Raw genomic sequence first — 25,851 nt, 5'->3', positions numbered from 1 at the left:
TAATAAAGTAGCTTGCTTCTGTCTGGTTCTTTTTGTTTATAGCTGTTTTAATTCAACTTGTAAAAAGGGGAATAAAGTTAAAAAAGGAATTTAAACCATAGGTGGAGTTAACTTGATTCAGCTAAATAAGATGAATTTAAACAACATTTAAACATCACAAAGTAAGGCAGTTTTTATTTTCACGTGAGTGGTGCATACCTGCAATACAGCAAATTTTGATCACTGCTTTGCTGAGGGATTCTACATATTCAGATATGGAGGTACTAAAACGACACAAAAACTGTGTCTCCACTCCAGCAGGAACAAAAAGCAAAAACCATTAGAGCACAAGTCCTTTTGGTTTTAAACACAATGTTTTAAAAACTCGCATAAGGTTCTTTTATGAAAACTAAAACTTTGAACAATATACTGCTCTGTGCACCTGCAGCCTACTAACATGTCTGTAACAGTGTAACAGTGCATGTAACAGTGCTTAAAATGGTTAAAGCAGCAATCGCTCATTGACATCTGATATAAATGATACTAAGCACTGCTTATTGTACTCACCATATTGTGTCCTGAATTCAATAAAGTTCTGACTTTATTTTTTTTCCTAAGTTTGAGCACCCATACTGTGTAAGTCAGCATCTCAGTCTCATTAAGGCACACTTTTTATGTACTTTCTTTACTCGCTGCTTGAATAAACTCACTGCTACTTCCTTGCGTGTATTCTGAAAGGTGTAACTGCCAGTAAGGGAGCACTTACTTGATTAACAAGTACTGATTTGATCATGTGTGAAAAATGGGGAGGACCATCAAGGAAAGGTTTCATTTTTTTTTTTCTTTTTCCTAACCTGTTTTGACACTCAAGTGTTCAAACTAGTTTTAACTTGCATCCCTAGTAGTCACTATGGCCTGGGACATGTAATGATATGATTATTGTTACAATGAATAATATAGACCGTATGAAAAACTGTGGGCTCACCTATTTACCGTAACAAAAATCCAGCCATCACATACAGCAGCACTCTGACCAAGCTGTCTTCCAATACTACTTTGCCTCGAAATAAGTGAATCATAGTTTGACCCAGGTCACCAAGCCATGATGTTTATCAGTGTTTTTTATGACATCACATATGACTTGTGTGTTAAAAGAATGTCACTGCTCATGATAAACAAAAGCAGCATCATTCTCACTAGATGCACTTAATGCTATGAGTGCTGTTAATTGCTCTGATTATATTAGAAAAACTGAATGGCTCTTGGGAGCTAAATTGGCTAATAAGCCAGTCATCATCATGGTCAAAAAAATCTTACCGGTTCCTAAAATCTTGTTTTCTTTGCATATGACCATTTGCATAGTTTTGCAGCTCTGACTAACAAGCCATGTTGTATCAAACCATTATGATATGCATAGGCTGTAAGTCATGATATTGATAGCTTTTTCTATGCAGGGAGTGAATCACACTGGGGTTTTACTACACATTTGTTCCTAATCTTGAGAAGTGGCAACAGGTAATGTAAACTAATGAAAAGAACGAAAAAAGTTCTTCAGTGCAAATATGCAGCATTTGTTCTCTTAATAGGGAACTAAAATAGAGGCTATGCATCATATTTGTCACTTTTGAGCTTTTATATATTTGTCACATTACAAAAAAAAAAAACCTCTACAGTACCATTAAGGCTTTAGTCCCCTAGCCATCAGATCGGGTGGGGTCCTAAATCACTTTCCCTTGTAAGTCATTATATCCTTCTTACTTATGTAAAACCTCTGGCTTGCTGGGCTCACTCCCTCCCACTGGATTTCTCCCAGCCACCTGATTCAACTCTATCTAGCTTGTGGAAGGCAATTTATAGCTTTTTAGGGAAGCACTTCTTGACTGAAGCCTGATACCAATTCCAGGAATGCTGGGGGATTTTCTCCTATCAGAAGTGCAGTCTCAGTTGTTCCACTTGATCCGTTAACTATATTTTTGTTGGAAGGCTGTTAAAATCCAAAAGCCTTATTTCTAGATTTGTTTTTGTGCCCATTCAAAATTTTTTATTTTATCTTGTAGCATTGAAAATGTATAGAACCCTACCAAAATGTGCATTTCTAGTACATTCTTCTTTTCTCATGGTTCTTTGTTTTCTCAAAATATTTTTTGAGTATTTAGCCTGGTACATTTTATGTAAATGACATGTCAGTTTTTTACTAAAATACCAAACTGTTTTGCATTATTAGTACATGTAGGAAGGAGGAGGATTGAAATCTAAATATTCACTGGTCACATCATGTAATAAACACTATTAACCCTCAGCAGCTGAGGTCCTCCGCTGGCATTATCCATCTGGCTTCAATAACAGACTGATGAGTGACTATACACTGATTACCTCAAATCGTATGGGCACTTCAAACATTGAATGGATGAAAAAGGTCATTAGAAGAATGATGGCCATGTTGTGGCAGTCACTTGTTCCACCACATCCCAAAGGTGCTCTATTGAATTGAGATCTTTGAGATCTTGTGACTACGAAGTCCATTTGAGTACAGTGAACTCATCGTCATGTTCAAGAAACCAGTTTGAAAATGATTGGAGCTTTGTGAAATGGCGTGCTATACTGCTGTAACTAGCTGTCAGAAGATGGGTACACTGTGTTCATAAAGAGAAAATTATTGTCAACAACAATATTCTGGAAGGTTGTGAAATTTAAACGATGCTCAGTTGGTAATTAGGGGCCCAAGGTGTGCCAAGAAGGTATACCCCACTGCATTACACCACTATCACCAGCCTTGTTGTTATATATATATATATATATAAATGTGTTTTATGTATGTGAATATGTATGTATGTGTATATATGTGTGTATATGTGTGTATATGTGTGTGTATATATATGATATAAATATATCACATATATCATATATATATATATATATATATATATATATGATATATATGATATATATACACACGTACATTCTTACACTTAATGTTTATTTGCTTAGATGACGCTTTTATCTAAAGCAGTTTACAAAAGAGGTCAACAAAATTGTGTAATCACCAATCTGGGGGACTGTTTAGGAACAAGTGTTACTGGACTAGGTTGCCTAACAGCTAATATCACTAAGAGAGAACTTCAATTATATTTAATATATAAACATGGATCGGTAAGTATATGAATACACTATGATTTTTAGCAACATTATGACTTACAGGTGGAAACTTTCCCTGAGTCTACTGGTGTGAGTGCCAGTAGCCCTGTAGTATTTGCCTCAAGGAAGAAGTACGGAAAAGGTACAGAGCCATTGCAAATACAGTTTTTTCTTTATGAGCACTGAAATAAATGTTAAACACTTTTTGTTTATTAATCAACTAGCAAAATACCCGCGCTTCGCAGCGGAGAAGTAGTGTGTTAAAGAGGTTATGTAAACATATATATACATAAACATATATACTTATATACATATCTACATATACACATATCTACATATATACATATATATATATATATATATATATATATACATATAGACATCCACATATATATACATGTATCAACATATATATACACATACATATACACACATACATACATACACACACATATATATATATATATATATATATATATATATATATATATATATATATATATATATATATAATATACTGTATATACACATACAGACACATATATATATATATATATATAGCAAAATAACCACTGTTTGCAGCGGAGAAGTAGTGTGTTAAAGAGGTTATGTAACCATATAGCTTCGCAAACCCAGGAAGACATGGAATCGTTTAAATCAAGTATCATTACATCTTCCTTTCTTAAAGAGAAGTAAGGCAGTACTTATAAGCTTACATATTTATATATAGACATACATATATATATATAATATATATCTATATCCGAAGCCGTGCAAGCACACTCTTTTGAGAATGCAACGTATAGTTGTACAGAAGAAAAGCAATCTTGCCTCAAATGAATGGCAACCTTTTGTAGGTCTATGAAGTTAATTTAAACTTTAAGTTTACGCGGTGCTTTCTTTCCGAAGTACCTGCACTCATGAATATGTCTGTATGTGTCAGTCGGTCAAATCCACGCGCTTTGCACCAGCGAAGTACCGCTTTTAAATTTTTATTAAGAAGAAAATAAAACGTTTTTAAATTGAGGGAAAATATACTAATAACAGTTTGTTAAGGATCAGTTTTTTTGTGAAGCTGCCTTTACTCGAGTGATCACTTCGAGCTGACTTGGTGGCCAAGTGTAAGCGTTACCTGGAAGTAACCACCCATACAATCAGATTGTGAATCAGACTACGAATGCCGTGAATGTAATTACACACTCACTGCACTTGCTTACGGTAATCGAACCTCAGACGTCAGCGCTAGATGGGCTTAGCAGCGGTGAAGTATTGTTTTTAAATTTTAATTAAGAACAAAAGAAAACCTCAGAGGTTCGATTCCCGAAAGGGAGTGAAGTGAGTGTCCGGCTACCTACCAGGTAAAGCTTATGGTCGGACAGCAAGTGACGTAACATCAGCCACGGTGCCTTCAGTTGTGAGAAGCAGACTTGGTGGCCAAGTGTAAGCGTTACCTGGAAGTAACCACCCATACAATCAGATTGTGAATCAGACTACGAATGCCGTGAATGTAATTACACACTCACTGCACTTGCTTACGGTAATCGAACCTCAGACGTCAGCGCTAGAGGGGCTTAGCAGCGGTGAAGTATTGGTTTTAAATTTTAATTAAGAACAAAAGAAAACGTCAGAGGTTCGATTCCCGAAAGGGAGTGAAGTGAGTGTCCGGCTACCTACCAGGTAAAGCTTATGGTCGGACAGCAAGTGACGTAACATCAGCCACGGTGCCTTCAGTTGTGAGAAGCAGATCATAGAATGATTGAAAATAGTTTTGCATTTACCTTTTTAGTAAAAGGCGAGCTTTTAAGCCTGAGAAATCACCCAGTAAATGCACACGTTTAATTGCACGTGTTAATATGTATGCTTACACAGTATTAAAAGACACTCAAAAATTAACGTCATTTATCATCAGCCACGGTGCCTTCAGTTGTGAGAAGCAGATCATAGAATGATTGAAAATAGTTTTGCATTTACCTTTTTAGTAAAAGGCGAGCTTTTAAGCCTGAGAAATCACCCCGTAAATGCACACGTTTATTTGCACATGTGTTAATATGTATGGTTACACAGTATTAAAAGACAGTGAACAACGTCAGTTACCTTTGTTCCCGCGTTTGATAAAAGGCGAGCTTATAAGCCTGAGAAATCACCCCGTAAATGCAGACGTTTAATTGCACATGTGTTAATATGTATGCTTACACAGTATTAAAAGACAGTCAAAAATTAACGTCATTTACCTTCGTTCCCGCGTTTGACTCGTGCTGTAAATCTCTTCCTTGTTTTTAGGTCATGTGATTACGTAGGAGGCGTGATGACGCGATACGTGACTCCGCCTCCTCCATTACAGTATATGGACAAAAAAATATGTTCCAGTTATGACCATTACGCGTAGAATTTCGAAATGAAACCTGCCTAACTTTTGTAAGTAAGCTGTAAGGAATGAGCCTGCCAAATTTCAGCCTTCCACCTACACGGGAAGTTGGAGAATTAGTGATGAGTGAGTCAGTCAGTCAGTGAGTGAGTCAGTCAGTCAGTCAGTCAGTCAGTGAGGGCTTTGCCTTTTATTATTATAGATTAAACACTTTAACAGGTCTCAATTTATGAACTTATTTGAAAGTCTACTAGTTGTGATGGTGTTGTGCTCTTCACCCTGTTTCTTACTGTTGTTGTCAAAGCACCTGGAGCAGAAGCAAAAGGTGTCTTAGTAGAACAATCAAACAGGCTATTAGTAGGTTGCTGGTGGTCCAGCTGTGTTTTTGCTTTCCTTTATGTAGAAAAAGTTGTTTGTGAGAAAGCATTGTAACATCAATGCATGTAAAGGTTTAAACATGTGCACCTTTCAGTATATTGTCACATTTTGAGATTTTCAGCTGTAACTTGTAAATGAAACGTGTTTTTTTTCCTTTGCTTTTACTTTTCTGTTACATTCAACGGTTGGAGTGAGTGGCATACTATACATTTTTCTCATTTTCTGGGTCTTGCACATCCTCAATTTACTTCTGGTACTTGATTACTATAAATAGAAAAAAATTAATTTAACAATTCAAAAGATCATCATTTTCAACAGTATATACAGTATACTGCAAACTAAATATCTGAAAAATACTTAGAGAGATTGTGCGATTTAGAATTACTTCGTCTAAAATTTCCTGTTAGTGTGAATATCTGCAGTTTGCACCATTTATGTTTTTATTTTGTTTGTCTTCAGTATAATGTTCTAAATTTTACATTTTATCCATCCAAAGGTGCTGAGGAGAAAATTTTAGAGGATTTCCGAAAAAAACACAACCCAGAGGCCTGGGATTTTCAACTACAAGCAATGATCCAGGCTGCTGGCAAACTGGTTTTGATAGATAAACTTCTTCCCAAGTTAATAGCCGGAGGACACAAGGTGCTCGTCTTCTCTCAGATGGTACGCTGTCTAGATATCTTGGAGGACTACCTCATTCAAAGAAGGTAAGCGATATTAAGACATATCCGTCTTTGCATCATCTATTTACATCTAGTTAATGATAAAAATAAATATCTTATTATATCAATAAAATGTTTTAATTATACAGTAGATCAGAATTTTGAAGACACATTTGTGTGCATGTTGCATTTATCCTCCAGGATTAACAAAGTGTATTAAATCAAAAAAGAAATCAAAAATTGATGTTTTTGACTTTTATGAAACTGTCCAAACTGAATGAATAATATAGCTGATTTAATTTGAAGTTCATTCTTAAAAGTGTCTTCATAAATTACAATTAACTAACGCATGTGGATTCTGAACATTGAAAACGAATAATTGTGTTTAAATGTCTGCATTAAAAGTATTTAATATTACAACAAACTTGCTATAAGTAGAATTAGTCTTTTCTTCTGATGGCTCAGCAACATAAATATATAACTAAATTAATTTTCATTCAAGTATGGTACTCATCTTTATTCCACTGAACAGTTTATCCATGAATTGGACATTGTACTGTATACAGTGCCCAGCTGTGTTATTTCAGACATTCAACTTTCATAGTTCTACATAGTTCATAGTTTCTGATGACTTATCCATAAAAGAGATCAAGTAAGTGAGATTGGTGTTTTACACAATGGTTGTTTTTCATACAGTCCTGGCAGTTTCTCCATTAGACAAGGATCATTGAAAGAATGTTTAAATTATTGAACAAATTTCAAGATCAGGATTATTTTTGGGAAAAATATTTTTAGTTTTGTTCTCCCCGTGTCTGCGTTGGTTTCCTCCCACATGCCAAAGACATGCAGGTTAGGTGCATTGGCGATTCTAAATTGTCCCTAATTGTGTGCACGCCCTGCGGTGGGCTGGTGCCCTGCCCAGGGTTTGTTTCCTGCCTTGTGCCCTGTGTTGGCTGGGATTGGCTCCAGCAGACCCCCGTGACCCTGTAGTTAGGATATAGCGGGTTGGATAATGGATGGATGGATATTTTTAGTTTGGCACATACACCAAAAAGTCATTGGTCAGTCTTTTACAGATTACATGTGGAAATGGGTAGCTTATCATACAGTGTTAAAAAAGCCTTTGCTGTGATTTTTTTCTCTTTTTAATTTGTCAGTGTTTTCAAGTTTCAGAGTCCCGTATTTGACCATTGGGTCATATGGAAACAAAGGAGATTCTAGGTACTTCTCTACACTTAGCAGCTATGCACAGCCTACTTTGCATGGACGTTCTCAGTAAAAGATCTATATTTTCAACCATACACTAGCATTTTGGAAGGTTGCAGATGCCCCAGATCAACATGCAGTACAGACATGCTTTAACACATTCTGCTTGGAAGTTTGCAAGCCATTATTGTACTTATTTATTTATTTGTAATTTTAAAATTACTACTGTAATGAGTACTGTACATATCAGTAGCATACAATGCTGCATCTGATTTTAAAAAGGTACACTCCCAGAAATCAGATAATGGTGAATTCTTAGTTTGAAGCAATGACTCAAAGATTTTGGAAGTATCCAAAAGGTAAGTAGTGCCTCAGCACACTCCATTATTTGAGGTTAACATTATTAAATGGTTGCCAAAGTCTCTAGCCATTATAATTTTATGAGTGTTCACATTAGGAATACATGCAAATTCAGTTTGGATGAAATCTCTATCATCCACATTAGGTGCGTAGATATTTATTAAAATTGCTTTAGATTTAAATAAATTACCCATCACCATGACATATCACCCTTCAGGGTCAGATACTACATCTAATACTGCAAATAAGATTGTTTTGTGTATTAGGATTCCCATACCTCTAGTTTTCTTTGTATAGCTGGATTGAATTTTTTTTCCAATCCAATCTCTTTGCAACTAAAACTGGCCCTTACTTATTAAGTGAGTCTCTTGTAAAAAATACTATCTTGGCATTTAGGCCTATTGGATGAAAAAAAAAACTTATTTTCTCTTTAGATCTTGATTGAGACCTTTGACAATCCAGCTCCCAAAGTTCATTGTTTGGTCAGAGAGACACTGCCTCTGAGCTAATGAGGACATTTTGTACATTTAAGTAAAGGTAGTATGTCATTTAATACAGCAGCTTTGATTTCATATTGTTGCCAGGTTTTGTGGCTAAGGAGCCAGTTTTTATGTTGACACATACAGGTGTTGGGGTAAAAAGGCTAATTAAGAAGTAATTACTCTCTTCCCCCCCTAGCCCTTCCCCAGTTGCCTCCCTAAATGAGATTAGACCGCACTTCACAAAGTCCAAGTCTTCTGACATACCAAGAGACAGGGCACATCCAAAACAAAACAAACCCCCAGTAGCAGTGTAGTAAGGATTGAAATTTGAGATATCTTATGATAGTACAGTCCAGATGCAATAAACCTATTGTTTGATGATAAGTAGGCCCCTTAGAAATTGAGATAACTTATGATAGTACAGTCTAGATGCAGTAAGCTTAGAGTGTGATGTTAAACAATCCCCTTAGGGACTCGTCTATTTTGAGAGATGGATGTCTACGATGGAGCTCCATTAGCAGCAGTGTTACTTAGCTTTTTTTTTTTTAATTACCATTCTTAAGTATCCTGTATTTAGCCAACCCAAGAGGATTTAATTACAAGTATAGTAAAAGCATGAGCAAGAGATCGAGGGTTTAGAAAGAAACGGAAAAGGTAGCTAACATTTCATCAAAGTCTCAACTGGTTCACAATATGGTGTTCCAGAGACTGAGTTGGAAATGGCATGCGAAAGAATAGATCAGCTGGGACCTCATGCTGCAGCATCGGCTCCAGCTGATTGTGAATGTTGGAGTAAAACTGTGAGTGAGGCAGGAAGTGAGAAATCGACAATCTCAAGATGGTTATAGGAACAGAGTATGGCCTCTCTATCCCCTGCTGTCAACTACTACCAGTACCCCCAAGTGATTCACCATCATCAACTCCAACCGGACTCACAACTTCACCTTTGAGGTGTAGTGAAGATGGAAACGAACTGTCTGATGTAGAGGTAATGATTACTGCACTCAGGGGGTAATATAAATGATATAAAAAGTGACATAAAGAAGGATATACAGAAGAGAAATGACAAAATTGACAACAGAATAGACAAGCTGCTTCAGCATATATGTTGTAAATGACCCAGAAGTATGTTTAAGCAATAACTGCTGTAAGCTTTAAAAACATTCAAGCAAGAATTGATGAAAAAATACTGGAAAATGAGTAAAATTGAGAGTAATATTAGAGCACTTGGTGTTTATCTTGAAGAAGCTGAAGAAACTGAACAGTCGACTTCCGCTGTCAACAAAAGAGTAGCTGCTGTAGAATCCGAATGCGAAGTGCTTGGTGGTAAACTAGTTGCGCTAGAAGATAGATATAAAAGGAACAACATCAGAATTGAAGGTCTCCCTGAAGCCCTTTAAAGTCCAAACCCAGAGAAATTCATAGCTGAACTAATCTCTAAAATAATTGGAGAGGACTTCAAATCGAACATAGATCTCAGCAGCTAACCATATAAGTGGATAAAACCTTTCAAAACCAAGAAGTCTGATTATCCATTTTGATGAACTACAGGTTAAAGAAAATTTGATATTGATTCTCAGACAGAGAGAGGAGATTATATTTGAAAATAACTGCATTTGTATTTTCCCATATTTCTTTCCTTCAACTGCCAAATGAGCTGCATTCTACAGCATTAAACAGCACTTATGCAAAGGCGAAATCAGATACCACCTCTTGTTTCCTGCTAAATTGAAAGTGATCTTTGATTACCAATTGTGCATCTTTAAATCTCCTAATAATGCAAAAAAGAGCTAAAAAAGACTGAACCCAGCATCATTTAAAACATGAACATGAGTTGTATCATGTCCTGGTAATGCAAACAAGATTCTGCTTGCAACCTGGTCTATTTGTAATGCAACATTTACCATTACTATATATTCAGTTTCCTTTTTGACCACTTTTTTGTTTTATTTTTCTTTCCAATTACTATACTGAAATTTCTTCTATTAAACATATGTATATTTTGTAACCACTACGTAACTAGTAATTTACAGTGTGTGAAGAAATCAAAACACAGAGAACGAGGATTAAGAGTTGGGGAAATTCCCCTTCTAATGCTGGCTCCAAGAGTAGTTGTAAATGACTGATACCAGGTCATGCAGTAAGTATGAAACAGACGTATGACAAATCATTCCAGTTGCTCGGGTGCTTTTATCTACATTAAAGAGGAAAAAAGTTGTAAGAAGTGACATGAATCGATGAAGATAGGGATGACAGCTTCATCCCAGGACAGAGGTGGTGTCATGGTTGGGAGCCGGAAGTGAGGTGATTAATATGGGACCGGAAAATACGTCTTAGGCAGAGGGAGGGCGTAATATTTCCTCATTGTCGTTCTTTTGTTTTTCTGGTGAAGAAAGAGAAAAGACATTAGTATTCTGCTCTAATCCCCCAAATTTTGATCTTTCATGCTTGTTTGAGCCCTTTGGCTGCCCCCTAACTGCACGTGTTTGACAAGTGTTATTAGATTTTTTTATATTTTTACCTGTAGTTTGAGTTATCACAACATATTTTTCATTAAGCAGTAATGTCTCCTCAGATTTTAACTCAGTAAGTAATCAAAGATGTTATGTGACAATGTTATGAGCAGAGCAAAGTCGCAAAACATAGAAGATGTACACTTTTCAGTTGGATTAGAACATTATCCCCAGTAGCCCCACTTTTTCATGTTTTGACTTCCAGTTCTAATAAAAAAGGTTGCAAAACCTTTCCATAACAGCTTCTAGAATCAGAGAGAGAGAGAGAGTGCACCCTTACTGTCACACTGTTAATTACTCATTCTGTTCTACCTTCTGACTCGCTGACAATGCAGTGCTGTACCTGGATACTCCCCTCTACAGTCCACAGTAACCAAGATCATGCTGGTCTCTTTTCACTGCATTCTACATTATCCAAATGTTTGTGCTTAAATGTTTAGAACTGACATGAGATTTTCTTGTTGAGAAATGCAATGCTGTTTAACTTTTCCTGTGTAGTTGGATTGCTCACCAGAATAACTTGAAAATTAAGTTTTTAAGAGAAGGGATATCTGAGCTGTTGAAGCTTATTCAGAAAGACCACTTTATTGATATTAAAACATAATGTGCCTTCAGTGTTTTTAAAAGTGTCCTGGCACATGACACTAGGTAAACATTTGTTTTGGCAAAAAAGTACGTTTTGTTTCTTGTCTCCAATTAATAAGTTGGATCACTGCTGTTAAAATTCCAAGTTCTAGTAATGGAAAATCTTGACATGGGGAAGTACAGTAGGGTTTTATCAATAAAAAAAAAAAGTGTTCAGTTCTTAAATCAGTGTAGCAAATCTTGAAAACATGTAAACAAATCTCTATGGTTTGTATAAGTTATTGTCCTTGATTAAACATGAAATTACCAAGTTTGTCTTAGACATTGCTGTTGTTGTTGGAGATGATTAATGTTAGGCAGGAACTTAATTCCCAATTATAATCTCCCACTACTATGAACTAATGCAGTGGTTCTCAATCTCAGTCCGCGGGATCCACTGTGGCTGCAGGCTTTTGCTCCAACTGACTTCTGCTTTTAATTGGTGTTTCGGTGTTTTGAAGTCAGTGTAAAAATTACAAAGCAAATTTTTATTAAAATGTACTAATCAGTTACTGTAATATGGGAAATGTATTTTTTACTTTTTACTTTTTAGTAATATTTTCGTCCTGATTTTCATTGTTCTTTTCCAGGTTTTCTGGTTATTTAATCCATTATTTACTAATTAGTGGGTCTGATGCTAAAGCAGTTGCAGCCTTTCGTAATTCAGTGTTGTTTTCCTAGGTGTCTGTTCTGTTTCTTTTTGACATTATTACAATACAACAAAAGAAGGAAACTACTCAGAAAAAGGGCACACAGAAAAAAATAGTTAAGCATTTAAATATACTGAAAAATTAAAAAATAGTTATATTTTATAAATATGAAAATTATTCTATTGTGCTTTTCTGAATGTAGAAGAGAAAAAGACAACCTAGTTAAGTGAGATCAGTTGTTACAGCTGATTGTGAATCTGGTTGGAACAAAAGCCCCTGAACTAATGAATATTCATATGAGATTTGCAGTGAATTGTTTTGTGGGTGTAATTTCTAAAATTATGTAACCACTATAGTTTAACCACCTAATACTAAAGAACTCCTCCAAATCAGAGGTTGTATTACTAGCTGCAAACAGGTTACTTTATGAGGAGGTATTTCACCTCCAGTAGTCTATTTTCAACTTGGACTGATCTTTAATATTGAAATGGCTGTCCTGCAGGGAGGCTATTTTTGATTCTAGTATGCTAAGGTGTGATGTTACTTTTTTTTGTTGATGTTGGACACCTTTAAAATAAATTTCAGCAGCAAAATTAAATGATTCTTTTATTAAAAAAACAAGTGTTTGCTGTTTTTTCTTATTTTTTTTACATAGTTAAAAGCGTTGCATTTTTTGGCTTGAAAAACGACATTTTATTTTAAATCTCATCTTTCTACTGTAAAACATGCAAAACACTTAATGTGCAAAGTCAAAAGTGCAGAAAGTATAATAATGATAAAAAAATAATAATAATAAAATGAGCAGCACACTGCACATGTGCCAGTGACGTGAGCGTCACTTTTGGTTACACTGACCATTTCAGTTTCACTACCTGAAGACAGCTTCACTTCATCATCACTTCTGATGAGATGAGGCTAGGAGAAGATGCATCTACACCTCTGCCCAGGTCACATTCAGGCCTGATGCTTACCGTTACCCGAGTAACGCTCATCATTAATGCTTTTTGCCACTTTACAGCCCGAATGCTCCTCTGGTCTCATGCTTACGTGAGATGCGTCTATACCGTTGCCCAAGTGACATTCAGGACTAGCACTTTTAACACTGTTTTTACAGCCTGAATTATGCTGGGGTCTAACGATAAGGAGTTTAAAGTTTTTAGCGTGCACAGTGCTGCGGGTTTTCACAGTGCTGCTCTGACTTCATTTTCATTCTCTTTCTTTACTCTGACCTATTCACAATTGTGAAATTTTTTAATTTGAAAGTTCTTAGGTTTCTGATCTACAGGCATACAGAGTAGTCCTTTTAATAAGAAAATGAAAAAGCAGTTCATATATTGATTATGAGAAGCACACAACCCTGCTTTTCAGTGTGTTTTTTTAACATAAAAAATAACTATATGTATGGTAAAGAAACATTTTGATTGAGCTAAAATAAAGATAGATGTTTACTGGGTTTCATTTTTAAAATTTATATTATGTCTAAGGTTTTGGAGTAAACTTTTGAAACCACACTCAGAAATGCATGAAACTCATTTTTATTAGGTTTGTAATCTAAGATTATTAAACCTAATATCCTGTAGCTCTAATAGTCATCCTACAATATTTTGCCACTTGGTATACAATGAGCAGATGTCCTCCACTAAGCACATATATGTTTCATACTCAAGATTATAAATTAATAATGTTTCCTTTGTTTTATTGCTACACAGAAAAGGCTGGGAATGCTTGGCTTATGTTGTATCTCTAGTTTTTTGTGTTTTTTTGGCTTTTTCAGGTATACTTATGAGCGAATTGATGGAAGAGTTCGAGGAAACCTGCGGCAAGCTGCAATTGACCGGTTTTGTAAAGCAGACTCAGATCGGTTTGTGTTCCTGCTGTGCACTAGAGCTGGAGGCCTGGGTATTAACTTAACTGCTGCTGATACTTGTATCATTTTTGATTCAGACTGGAACCCACAAAATGATCTGCAGGTAAAAAAAAATTCTGGAAAGTAAAAGTTTTCTGAATTTGGGAACAGTTTTACAAAATTTTTACTTCTATTTCTTTTCTAAGCAGCAAATAAAAACAAAACAAAGCCAATATCAATGCAGATACTTCAAAAGCTTTTCAGCTTTATTAAATTATTTTTTTCCTGTGTGTTCCAGATTTTTTTTTATTACTTGATTTGTCTCCTGAATTTGTGCATTAATCATTACTGGGCAAGCCTGGTCAATAGCTACAGGAACCTTTGGTAAGGTTATTGCTCCAAAAAAGGTTCTGCAAAGTACTAAGCACAAATATTCACATGCTTTTTACAGCCAGGACCATGAATGTTTAATGTGTCTACATTGTTAGGAGTAATCAATGATGAAATTCAGGTTATTCCAAAGAGTTCACAAACATTTTCTTGCCACTGTACATTTAAAGAATGTTCCTTTATACATTTTTATGAAATTGTGATGTTTTAATCAAATAAAGTATTTAATTATATTCTGATGTTCAAGATTGTAACATCTGTTCAGTTTATATGTAATAATTTATTATTTTTTTACCTTGCTGTCTGTTCCAATTATTATGTTTATTTTAATTAGAATGTTTTTGAAAGTCTAAGTTATAAAGGGCACAAAACATTGGTTCTAATTATTTGTAATTTTCTCTTGTGTTTCCCTAATGCTAAGGCTCAGGCTCGCTGTCACAGAATAGGTCAGAGTAAAGCAGTAAAGGTTTATCGTTTGATCACACGTAACTCCTATGAGAGAGAGATGTTCGACAAGGCCAGTCTAAAGCTGGGTCTGGATAAAGCTGTACTGCAGGACATTAACAGGAAAGGCAGCACTAATGGGGTAAGTTAACATAACGTAACAGGTTCTGTTTTTTTTCTCAATTGAGAAATTTAATTTGTTAACCAATTGAAATATGTGTTGTAAAGATAAGGAGATTCCAGTCTTTTAGAGAGAGAATGCAGACTTTGCCATTAGGGGTTTGGTTGTATTGTAATAGTGAAAAGTCAGACATATCTGATGCATTTAATGTTTTCACTCAAAGATGCATGGACAAATGTGTGAATATATACTTTTCTTGGAGTGATAAGCAAAGCTCTTTATTTATTTGACATGCCAGTTACCAATAAATGCTGTATTCTTATTGTTTAAGTAAATAAACTGGTATGATTATAGTAATTACCGATTTTGAAGTCTGCTGCAGTTTCTTCCTAGTTAGTTTTATGTTTGTAATGTTTAATCAGTTGTATTATCAAGTGTTGCGTTTTGTAGCTTATAAATAATGAATTGTATTTGTTGATTTTTGTAATAAATTAACTTTCTGAACCAGCCCAGTGCTCTGATTGTAAAAACAATACAACATTTCAAACTTTACAAGACAATGAGAATGGAAACTCAAAGATTAATACATAGTCCCCTTCTGACCTGCTCAACCACATCATTATCCTCTTTAACAATCTAAGCAATATGAAATTCTACCAGCGTTTTCAAAGCCAACTGTATAATTTTCAAAAACAGTAATATTATATCTTGCGTGTGGTGTTAATAATTATATAATTTAAAGTCTATGTAGCTAGGTACTTCTCAAGCAATTTATGCTGATATGCAAAACAAAATACTTTAATAGGTGTTTTTGTCAGATTACTGTCTGAATTAATGTCAATAATGATTGTTTTTAACTCCATTGCATTTGTAAAATGTTTTCTTACAACCTTATAAATTATTATAATGCTGAGGTTCGATTACAGGTTCAACAGCTTTCTAAGAAGGAAGTAGAAGATCTTTTACGGAAAGGGGCATATGGAGCACTTATGGATGAGGAAGATGAGGGTTCCAAGTTCTGTGAGGAAGATATTGACCAAATCTTGCAACGCAGGACGCAAACAATTACCATTCAGTCAGAAGGGAAAGGTTCTACTTTTGCCAAGGTTTGTTAACATACATGCTGTAAATTGGTGGTGTACATCGATTTTACATTTAATCCTTTAAAACACAGTGGCTGATATCTGTTAAGTCAAAGTGTCCTTAAACGTAAAACACTTTTAATAGGGAAAGCTGAAAATGTAAATTTGGATCTAATTTTTGATTGTTGAGAGAGTATTAACTGTATTTATTTTTTTAAAGAAGATAAACTTTTATTCTTCTGGCTTGACATCCAACCAGTTTTTATGGTTTGTTTGTAGGCAAGCTTTGTATCTTCTGGAAACAGAACAGACATATCTTTGGATGATCCTAATTTCTGGCAGAAGTGGGCAAAAATTGCAGAACTGGAGATTGAATCTATTGATGAAAAGGTATGGACAAAGTGTTCCTCAGTAGCATTTCTTAGATTTAATTTATTTTTTACAAGAACATACTGTATATGAATGGTTTTTCTGATGAACCACATAGTTTGCTCCTTTTACTGTTTGTTTTCTTATATGAACTCGCACTGAACACATAAAAGCTGACCATGTGATTCTGTGTAGTTTGTTGCTCCTATGGCCTCCTGGCACTTTTTCCATTAGATGGTACCACCTAAATTTAGTCAGAGGCTGTTGATATGGCGCTGAAATGTTTGCCAAGATTAACTAATTATGTGCACTGTATTAATGAACATCGTGTTACCTTCGGTGTTTGTATCTTGAGTTCCTATAGGGGTTGCCTGATTGCTTTTTTTTTTTTTTTTTTGTTTTCTCTTGACCTGTCACTTCTGTGCATAAGTTCCATGTTTTGCATTGGTCTTTTTTCTTTGTTTATGCTCTCTTCTGTGATAAATGTAATCTTTTCCTATCTGTTTTTTGTTTCTTAGCTGCCTGTTGGTTGACTATCTTTAAAAATAAAAAATATCTTTATTTTTGTAGCTACACAAAATGCTGAACGTTTTGAAATCGTTATTCATTGAAAACATATTTCCTTCAGTTGTGTAGAAAAGTTAATTGAACAATAACAAATTATTTTTGTTTCCTTATGTAAAAAGGGCATAAAAACACAAAATACAACAAGCATTTTTGATTATTATTTATATGTTTTTGTTGTTTTGTGCCTGTGCTCTGTTTACTACTGTTGTTCATATTACGGTGCTGTCAAAAAGTACAGTATATGCTTCCTTTCTAATATCCCCTTTTTTTGCACAATTTACACAATGGCCCCAGATAGACAAAATGCAATATTAGAGAAAGAGAACTTGAGTGAACACAGAATACAATTTTTTGTTGTAATTTTTAATTCAAGGAATTAAAGGAACAAACTTTTCTAAGACAACCACCATCCATTTAAGAAAACAATTGCCCTGTAGATTAAATACAGTATAATGCAATATAATTTCATAGTCGGCTTTTACTTTGCTGTTTAGGAATATTTAGCCCACTTTGTGCTTTATCTCGGACACACTGAGAGGTTTGCCAGCGTAAACTGCTCATTTCATGTCCTGCCACAGCATCTCTATTGAGTTCAAGCCGGGACTTTGACAAGGTACCTACAAAACATTCATTTTGTTTCTTCTGAACCACTCAGTTGTAGACTTACGTTTGCATTTTAGGTCATTGTCTTGCTGCATAACCCAGTTATGCTGCACCTTTAGGTTATGGACAGACAACCAGACAGACATCATTCTTAAAAATTTTCTGGTACAGTGCACAATTCATGGTTCCTTCAATTATGGCAAATCTTCCAGGTTCTAAGGCAGCAAAGGGTCCATCATAACACAACCTTTTCCTTGTTTTATTTTAGGTATGATGTTCTTACTGTTGAACACCCTATTAGCTTTATGCATGTCAGAGAGGGACCTGGGTTGTCAACTGTTGACTCATCTGTCCATAGAACATTACTCAAAAGGATTTGTAATCACCCAGTTTTTTCATTGCAAATGAGAGATGAAAACTAATGTTATGCATGGATTGCAAAGGTTCCCCCCTTGATACTCTTCTATGAATCCCATTTCTTATTGTGCAGTGTTGAGCACTGTTTTTTTCAAGAGGCTAAAATGTTCTCCTCTGTGACTTCTTGAAAAAGATGTTGCTGTACCCAGGGCCGGGCACATAATATAAGCCTTAGCCAAGATACATTTTTATTTTCTGTAATGGTTTTTGAAGGTCTGTTTGCTGTGTTTTTTGCAAATTGTTGTTCCTTCTTTTTAGTTTTTGTTTACAAAAATAATCTTGCCGTGAACTGATTTAAGCTGGAGATAGAGAAAGAAAGATTAATTTTGTTTTGAAAAACTGGAATGTGAGTGTGCCACAAGGGAGCCAGACTCATAAGCTCTTCTATACGAAACCATATTTTTTGGTGTATATGGAGGAAGTGGGACTACATTTAATGAGAAGTTTCAGAAATGTAAAAGGAAGGGTAGATAGATGGTAGAAAGCAACTATGTACTGTTTAATAGGGAAGCAAGTCCATTACCATAGTGGATGGGGAGAGTATTAACACAATGATACAACCCCAAATCTTTCAAAAAATAAACTACATTATTTCCAAAGCAAAGTAGTGCATAATATTTAATGCAGAGTCTTCTGCCATTCCATAAAAAACAAGACAGGATAAGACTGACAGAAAGGATTATTATTGACCCATTATTTACCAAGAGGAGGAGAATGAAAATGTGTGAAACAGAAGAAATTCTATGAAGAATAAGGGAAAAGTTTGGTACTTTTTCAAGTCAAAGTTATTCACAATCCTGGTATATGTTAATTTGCCATATTAAACCGTGTTGTAAAGGAGTACCTGCTGTAAATATTTGTGGAACCTCGCTCTCTGAAAGCAAGCTCTCTCTCTCTGTCTCTCACCACAAACCATCTGCCACCCGTTGGCCATTCTTTAATATAATATACTTCTAACAGTATGATCAAAACTTTGAGGGGGACCCCCAGTCCTTCTCAATTCAGAAATATTGTAAAATTTCAAATACATTGTGAGGAGGACCAAGCATCCTATCAAAAAGACAGTACCAACAATTATTTGTTTCCGGTTCATACATTACAAATAGTAAGTAATTAAGTGACAAAAACTGAACAGACTTGTTAGGCATTTATGGACAGGGCCACAGTACAGCCAGAGCATGTCCCAGCAATCATGGAATAAACACATACAAAGCAGGAACAATCCCTCAACAGGGTGCAACTCCATTGAAGGTCAAACTCACACACATGCACTATTGGGCTTATTTAGCAATAGCAATTCTCTTAAGTTTAATCAAGTTGAAGGTTAGTAAGTTCAGTACAGGTGGTTTAACCTAAGCAGAGTGGCCTGTCATTCCTGCCTCACAGCACTAGGTTCTACATGGAGTCTGTATTTTCTTCCCATGTATTTGCAAGTTAAATGGCATGGGTGTTAGTGAATTTACTTGCTTAGAAACATTGTGCTCAGTTTAGTTTTATTACCATTTCATCAGCAAGTGTGACTCATCATGCATTAAAAAAAATTCAAATTGATTTATGATGTTTTAATCTGCTCTATCACGTACTCTGCACACAATTTTTTTTTTGTTTTTGGGATCATGTACAACACACCACAGAAAAGGTGGCTTGGCTCTTTCAAAAAAAAAAAAAAAAGGCTTTTATTAGTAACTAGCAAAATACCCGCGCTTAGCAGCGGCAAAGTACTGCTTTAAAATTTTTATTAAGAAGAAAAGTAAACCTTTTTAACACTAGAATTACCAGAGCCTACGAAAAAACTCGTAAATCTGTCCCACCTTAAATCGCGTCTTAAATCCGTTTGCACCTCTCCGCCAGAGTCCTTTGTCATCTAAATGTGCTGATAAACAAAAATTACTAGCAGCCAGCTATTCCATCCCCCCACCGACTTAGAATGAACTTCTCTCCTAGCTCAAGCCTTGCCTTGATTTGATTACCTGGGATTGAAGTGGAGTTTTACAGTGGAAATAATTCTAGCGTTATTTGGAATACACGCATTTCATGTGTGTTCCATTTCTATAGTAGGCTGTGCAAACACATTTTTAAAACAGAAACGTTTTTCATATTCTAATAGTAAATGACAAAATGTAGGCATAAACTATATAACGTATGAAGCCTGAAGTCCATATATCAAAGAAACACTTTCACAAAAGGTACAAATAAGAGAACACGTGCGCTTTTCTTCAAAAAAAATATAACTGCACAAAAAAAAAAGCCGCGTTAGCATGCCACATTGACACTCTTACTACAACCGCCGCGATGGCGTAATGGTATCAGCTCCTGACTGGGGACCAGAGGGTGGCGAGTTCGATCCCGCACGGCTCCACTTTGAGAAATGAACTGCTCTCATTCTTACAATTTTAGAATAACAACATAAATTTGATTTCAGTCTGTAACAGCCGGTGTAACTTATGATACTGGTAAAGGTTAGCTTTTTTTTTTTTTTTTTAATTCACTTTTCATTCTCGCAGTCGCATTCAGAATCAATCCATACAACCCCATCTGACATAAAGACGCGCTATAGGTCTGCAGTGTATCACGATGCATACTACCGCCCCCCCCCCCAAAAGGGTTCTGACACACAAACGCTGGCGAAGCTGCCTTCTTCGTATCTCACCGTCACTTGAAATCAGCAGTTCTTAGCATTGCACCACGCACGCTGTCGTATCAACCACCAACTGTAACTTGCTTTCTTTATTCTTCGGTTATAGTCTTGAATAAAAGTACACTTTTATTTATGTGAAAACAGCTGTGTCAGATGGGGTTGTATGGATTGATAAGCAGCTAAGAACTGCTGATTTCAAGTGACGGTGAGATACGAAGAAGGCAGCTTCGCCAGCGTTTGTGTGTCAGAACCCTTTTGGGGGGGGAGGGGGGGGCGGTAGTATGCATCGTGATACTCTGCAGACCTATAGCGCGAGAATGAAAAGTGAATTTAAAAAAAAAAAAAGCTAACCTTTACCAGTATCATAAGTTACACCGGCTGTTACAGACTGAAATCAAATTTATGTTGTTATTCTAAAATTGTAAGAATGAGAGCAGTTCATTTCTCGAAGTGGAGCCGTGCGGGATCGAACTCGCCACTCTCTGATCCCCAGTCAGGAGCTGATACCATTACGCCACCGCGGCGGATGTAGTAAGAGTGTTAATGTGGCATGCTAACGCGGCTTTTTTTTTTGTGCAGTTATATTTTTTTTGAAGAAAAGCGCACATGTTCTCTTATTTGTACCTTTTGTGAAAGTGTTTCTTTGATATATGGACTTCAGGCTTCATACGTTATATAGTTTATGCCTACATTTTGTCATTTACTATTAGAATATGAAAAACGTTTCTGTTTTAAAAATGTGTTTGCACAGCCTACTATAGAAATGGAACACACATGAAATGCGTGTATTCCAAATAACGCTAGAATTATTTCCACTGTAAAACTCCACTTCAATCCCAGGTAATCAAATCAAGGCAAGGCTTGAGCTAGGAGAGAAGTTCATTCTAAGTCGGTGGGGGGATGGAATAGCTGGCTGCTAGTAGTTTTTGTTTATCAGCACATTTAGATGACAAAGGACTCTGTCGGAGAGGTGCAAACGGATTTAAGACGCGATTTAAGGTGGGACGGATTTACGAGTTTTTTCGTAGGCTCTGGTAATTCTAGTGTTAAACTGAGGGAAAATGTATACCTCGTTGTCAGTTCGGCCCTCCGGTTGTAATATGACCAAGCTGTGCGCTGAGCTTACTCTTGAGCATGCAACGTATAGTTGGCCATGTGAAAAGCAATCTTGCCTCAAATCAATGCCAACCTTTTGTAGGGTCTGTCCCTGAGACTTATTAATTGTCATTGCGAAGCAGAGCCTTGCTGGAAATTTGGAGGCGTTTGAATTGAAATGGGTTTCATCGATAACTTCGCATCGAGCTTTTGAGAGTTTAAACATTCATAAACATCAAAGTGTCCACTACTCAAATTGTCACCGGTGAATCTAAGATGTTTAAGAGGCATTGGCAGTTGTCCAAAGGTGTAAAATATTTGGCCATTTCGGTACACTTGAAAGAAACAACCAAACAATTCAGCGGCAGCCATCAACTCACATGCAGAACCATAGGTAAAGGGCTTAAGCATTTCACTCTTATAGTGCACCTGAGTAGTATAATTATCTCCTGTACTGTCATCAGTCCACACCTTGAACCTGTCCCAGTCATTCAATACATAAGACACAATGTTCCTCCGGATATCAAGAGTGAACCTGATATGGCCGTGCAATATGTAACACAGAGAATGGAAAAAGCAGTCGCCATCTCCAAGCATGGAAACCACTCAGTAAGTGACAGTTCTTTGATCGATGATGATCACCTCGATAGGCATGTTAATGGGGGTATGGTTGGAACGATAAATGAAATGGGTACCTAAACAATGTAAACCAAGTCTAAAATACCTACACAATAACTATAATCGTAATAAACGAACAATAAAACAGCGGCAAAGCCGTGGATTAAATAAAAAGGCTGCAGTTATCAGCAGGGAGACGTGAATACTGTGGCGAAGAAAGGAAGGGAATGAAGAGACCGGAGCGAAAGACGGCCTTATATAGGCAGGCAGCCAACTATGTGGGAGGCGTGAGGATGTGGGACCCAACGCAGCCTCACACGGCGACTGAGCTGCAGGCTATGGACGTATATATGTATACTAGCAAAATACCCGCGCTTCGCAGCGGAGAAGTAGTGTGTTAAAGAGGTTATGTAAACATATATATACATAAACATACTGTATATACATAAATATATACATATACACATCCACATATATATACATATATCAACATATATATATATACACATACATATATATATATATATATATATATATATATATATACACACACATGCAGACACATATACATATATATACATATACATATTTGTATATCTACATATATATACACATATATACATATATATACATATACATATTTGTATATCTACATACATACACATCTATCTATCTATATATATATATATATATATATATATATATATATATATATAAATATATACACACATATATATATACACATACATATATATATATATATATATATATATATAGCAAAATACCCGCGCTTCGCAGCGGAGAAGTAGTGTGTTAAAGAGGTTATGAAAAAGTAAAGGAAACATTTTAAAAATAACGTAACATCATTGTCAATGTAATTGTGTTGTCATTGTTATGAGTGTTGCTGTCATATATATATACATATACACATATACACACACATATACACACATATTATATATACATATACACATATATTTTTTATATATATTTTTTTTATATATATATATATATATATATATATATATATATATATATATATATACACATACATACATACATATACACACATAGATGCACTTACAATAACATAGAAATCAATATAAACAACATTAACATCATTATCATATGAGAATATGAAGTAATATATAAGAAGCACATTTCATATAAATTATTAAACAGTAAAATCTTCTTCTATAATTTGCTACCGTGGCTTTTCGTTGGTCTGTCCAGGATTTTAAATCACATGTAGCTTGCAAACCGTTTCAGGTATTGACTTGAAATGTGGTACACATATAATACGTCACGTCTGCTATCCGCTTTATGGGTGATGAATGTATTACTCTTTTTATGTTTATTTTATTTTAGAATCAACTCCTATCTGCGCACACCAGGGCGGCCGTGGGCAGATGCGTATGGTGTATTCAGTCCATGTTATCGTGCATTGCGCTGTCACTGGTATTTTGATAAAAGAATTTGAACAATATATAAGAAGCGTATAAATTATTAAACAGTAAAACATTAACATTTAAGAAGTAAAGTTACATTGAGTACTACTGCAGTGCCTTCGGGTATACCTCATTTTTTCTTTGCCCATTACATGCTTAAATGTATACATTTTTTGGTGTACCTACCCGAGAACACGCGACATATAACCGACCGTGGGAGAAGCATGGATTTTAAACACGCGTTGAGTTCATCTGCTGGTCTCCCTCGTGGAATAACTGGTAATGTTTGACTAAAATCTACAGCGAGTAAAACGACATTACCTCCTTTTTTTTTTTTTACGATCTCTGAGATCTTGCTTTTTTCGGTTCAAGGCTTCATAAGCTCTTTTATGTTCAATGTTGTACTTAATAAGTACTAATTATCCCAAACCATCATGTTTGAATGTTGCAAGACTTTCGCCTTGTATGTAGATCGGGTAATTACATTCATTGCATTCCTAGTCTGAATCACAATCTGATTGTATGGGTGGTTACCTGGCACTGTAGGGTTGCCACCCGTCCTTTAAAATACGGAATCGTGCCGCGTTTGAGAATGAAATTGCGCGTCCCGTTTTGAATCAATACTGGACGGGATTTATCCCGTATTTTTTTTATAATTTTTTTTTTAAAGCAGCGTCTCATGCAAATCATCCCACACGCATTTTATGAAGATGCCTCCTTTCCTACTTTTGATTGGGTAATACTTGATGTCATCGTTAGTTTGATTGGTGTTTTTAACTGTCCAGTGAGGAGGGCGTGTCTTTTAAGTACAGTCTGCAAAGTGTTGGCACTGAGATGTTGCGTCAGCGCCATAGTTGAAGCCCCTAACGTTGCGGTCAGCAAGTCGGCTAACATCCGCCATGTGCCGTCTTTCAGTTGCGAGAAGCAGATCATAGAATGGTTGAAACTGTTGCCCCTAACGTTGCGCCACGGCGTGTGCTTCGTTTATACCTCGTGTCTTCTCATTAAACTTTTATGTCGCGAATATGTTATTGCAATCCGCAGCGGGAGCGTTTCTATAAACTTCATTTAAACTTACGTTTTACACCGTGCTTTGTTTCCCTTATGAACATGCTTGTATGCTTAACTCGCTCCGTTCTCAATTGTTTAATTAATTTTTTGCTCTTTGCTGTTTGCGGCTGTTCCTCCATTTCCCCCTACTTCGTTCTTTTATCTCGCGAATATGTTATTGCAATCCTTAACGGGAGCGTTTCAATAAACTGATTGAAAATAGTTTTGCATTTACCTTTTTAGTAAAAGGCGAGCTTTTAAGCCTGAGAAATCACCCCGTAAATGCACACGTTTAATTGGACATGTGTTAATATGTATGGTTACACAGTATTAAAAGACAGTGAACAACGTCAGTTACCTTTCTTCCCGCGTTTGATAAAAGGTGAGCTTTTAAGCCTCAGAAATCACCCCGTAAATGCACACGTTTAATTGCACATGTGTTAATATGTATGCTCACACAGTATTAAGAGACAGTCAAAAATTAACGTCATTTACCTTCGTTCCCGCGTGTGACTCGTGCTGTAAATGTCTTCCTTGTTTTTAGTTCACGTGATTACGTAGGAGGCGTGATGACGCGATACGTGACTCCGCCTCCTCCATTACAGTGTATGGACAAAAAATATGTTCCAGTTATGACCATTACGCTTTGAATTTCGAAATGAAACCTGCCTAACTTTTGTAAGTAAGCTGTAAGGAATGAGCCTGCCAAATTTCAGCCTTCCACCTACACGGGAAGTTGGAGAATTAGTGATGAGTGAGTCAGTCAGTGAGTGAGTCAGTCAGTCAGTCAGTCAGTCAGTCAGTGAGGG

At 35.9% G+C, this 25,851-nt stretch overlaps 1 protein-coding gene across 2 annotated transcripts in view; it reads left to right on the top strand.

The window, feature by feature from the left end:
- Window positions 1-25,851, top strand: part of chd6 (chromodomain helicase DNA binding protein 6) — a 254,759-nt gene that overhangs the window by 168,710 nt on the left and 60,198 nt on the right. For both annotated transcript variants that reach the window (XM_028812022.2, XM_028812021.2), the window contains exons 17-21: window positions 6,354-6,564; window positions 14,129-14,324; window positions 15,012-15,176; window positions 16,082-16,261; window positions 16,517-16,627. In XM_028812022.2, coding sequence (XP_028667855.1) covers window positions 6,354-6,564; window positions 14,129-14,324; window positions 15,012-15,176; window positions 16,082-16,261; window positions 16,517-16,627 — 863 coding nt within the window. The remainder of the gene's footprint in view (window positions 1-6,353; window positions 6,565-14,128; window positions 14,325-15,011; window positions 15,177-16,081; window positions 16,262-16,516; window positions 16,628-25,851) is intronic.

Source organism: Erpetoichthys calabaricus, chromosome 10 (assembly GCF_900747795.2).
Source record: "Erpetoichthys calabaricus chromosome 10, fErpCal1.3, whole genome shotgun sequence".
In the NCBI taxonomy this organism is placed as follows: Eukaryota; Metazoa; Chordata; class Cladistia; order Polypteriformes; family Polypteridae; genus Erpetoichthys; species Erpetoichthys calabaricus.
This window is presented reverse-complemented; position numbering and strand designations above follow the sequence as displayed.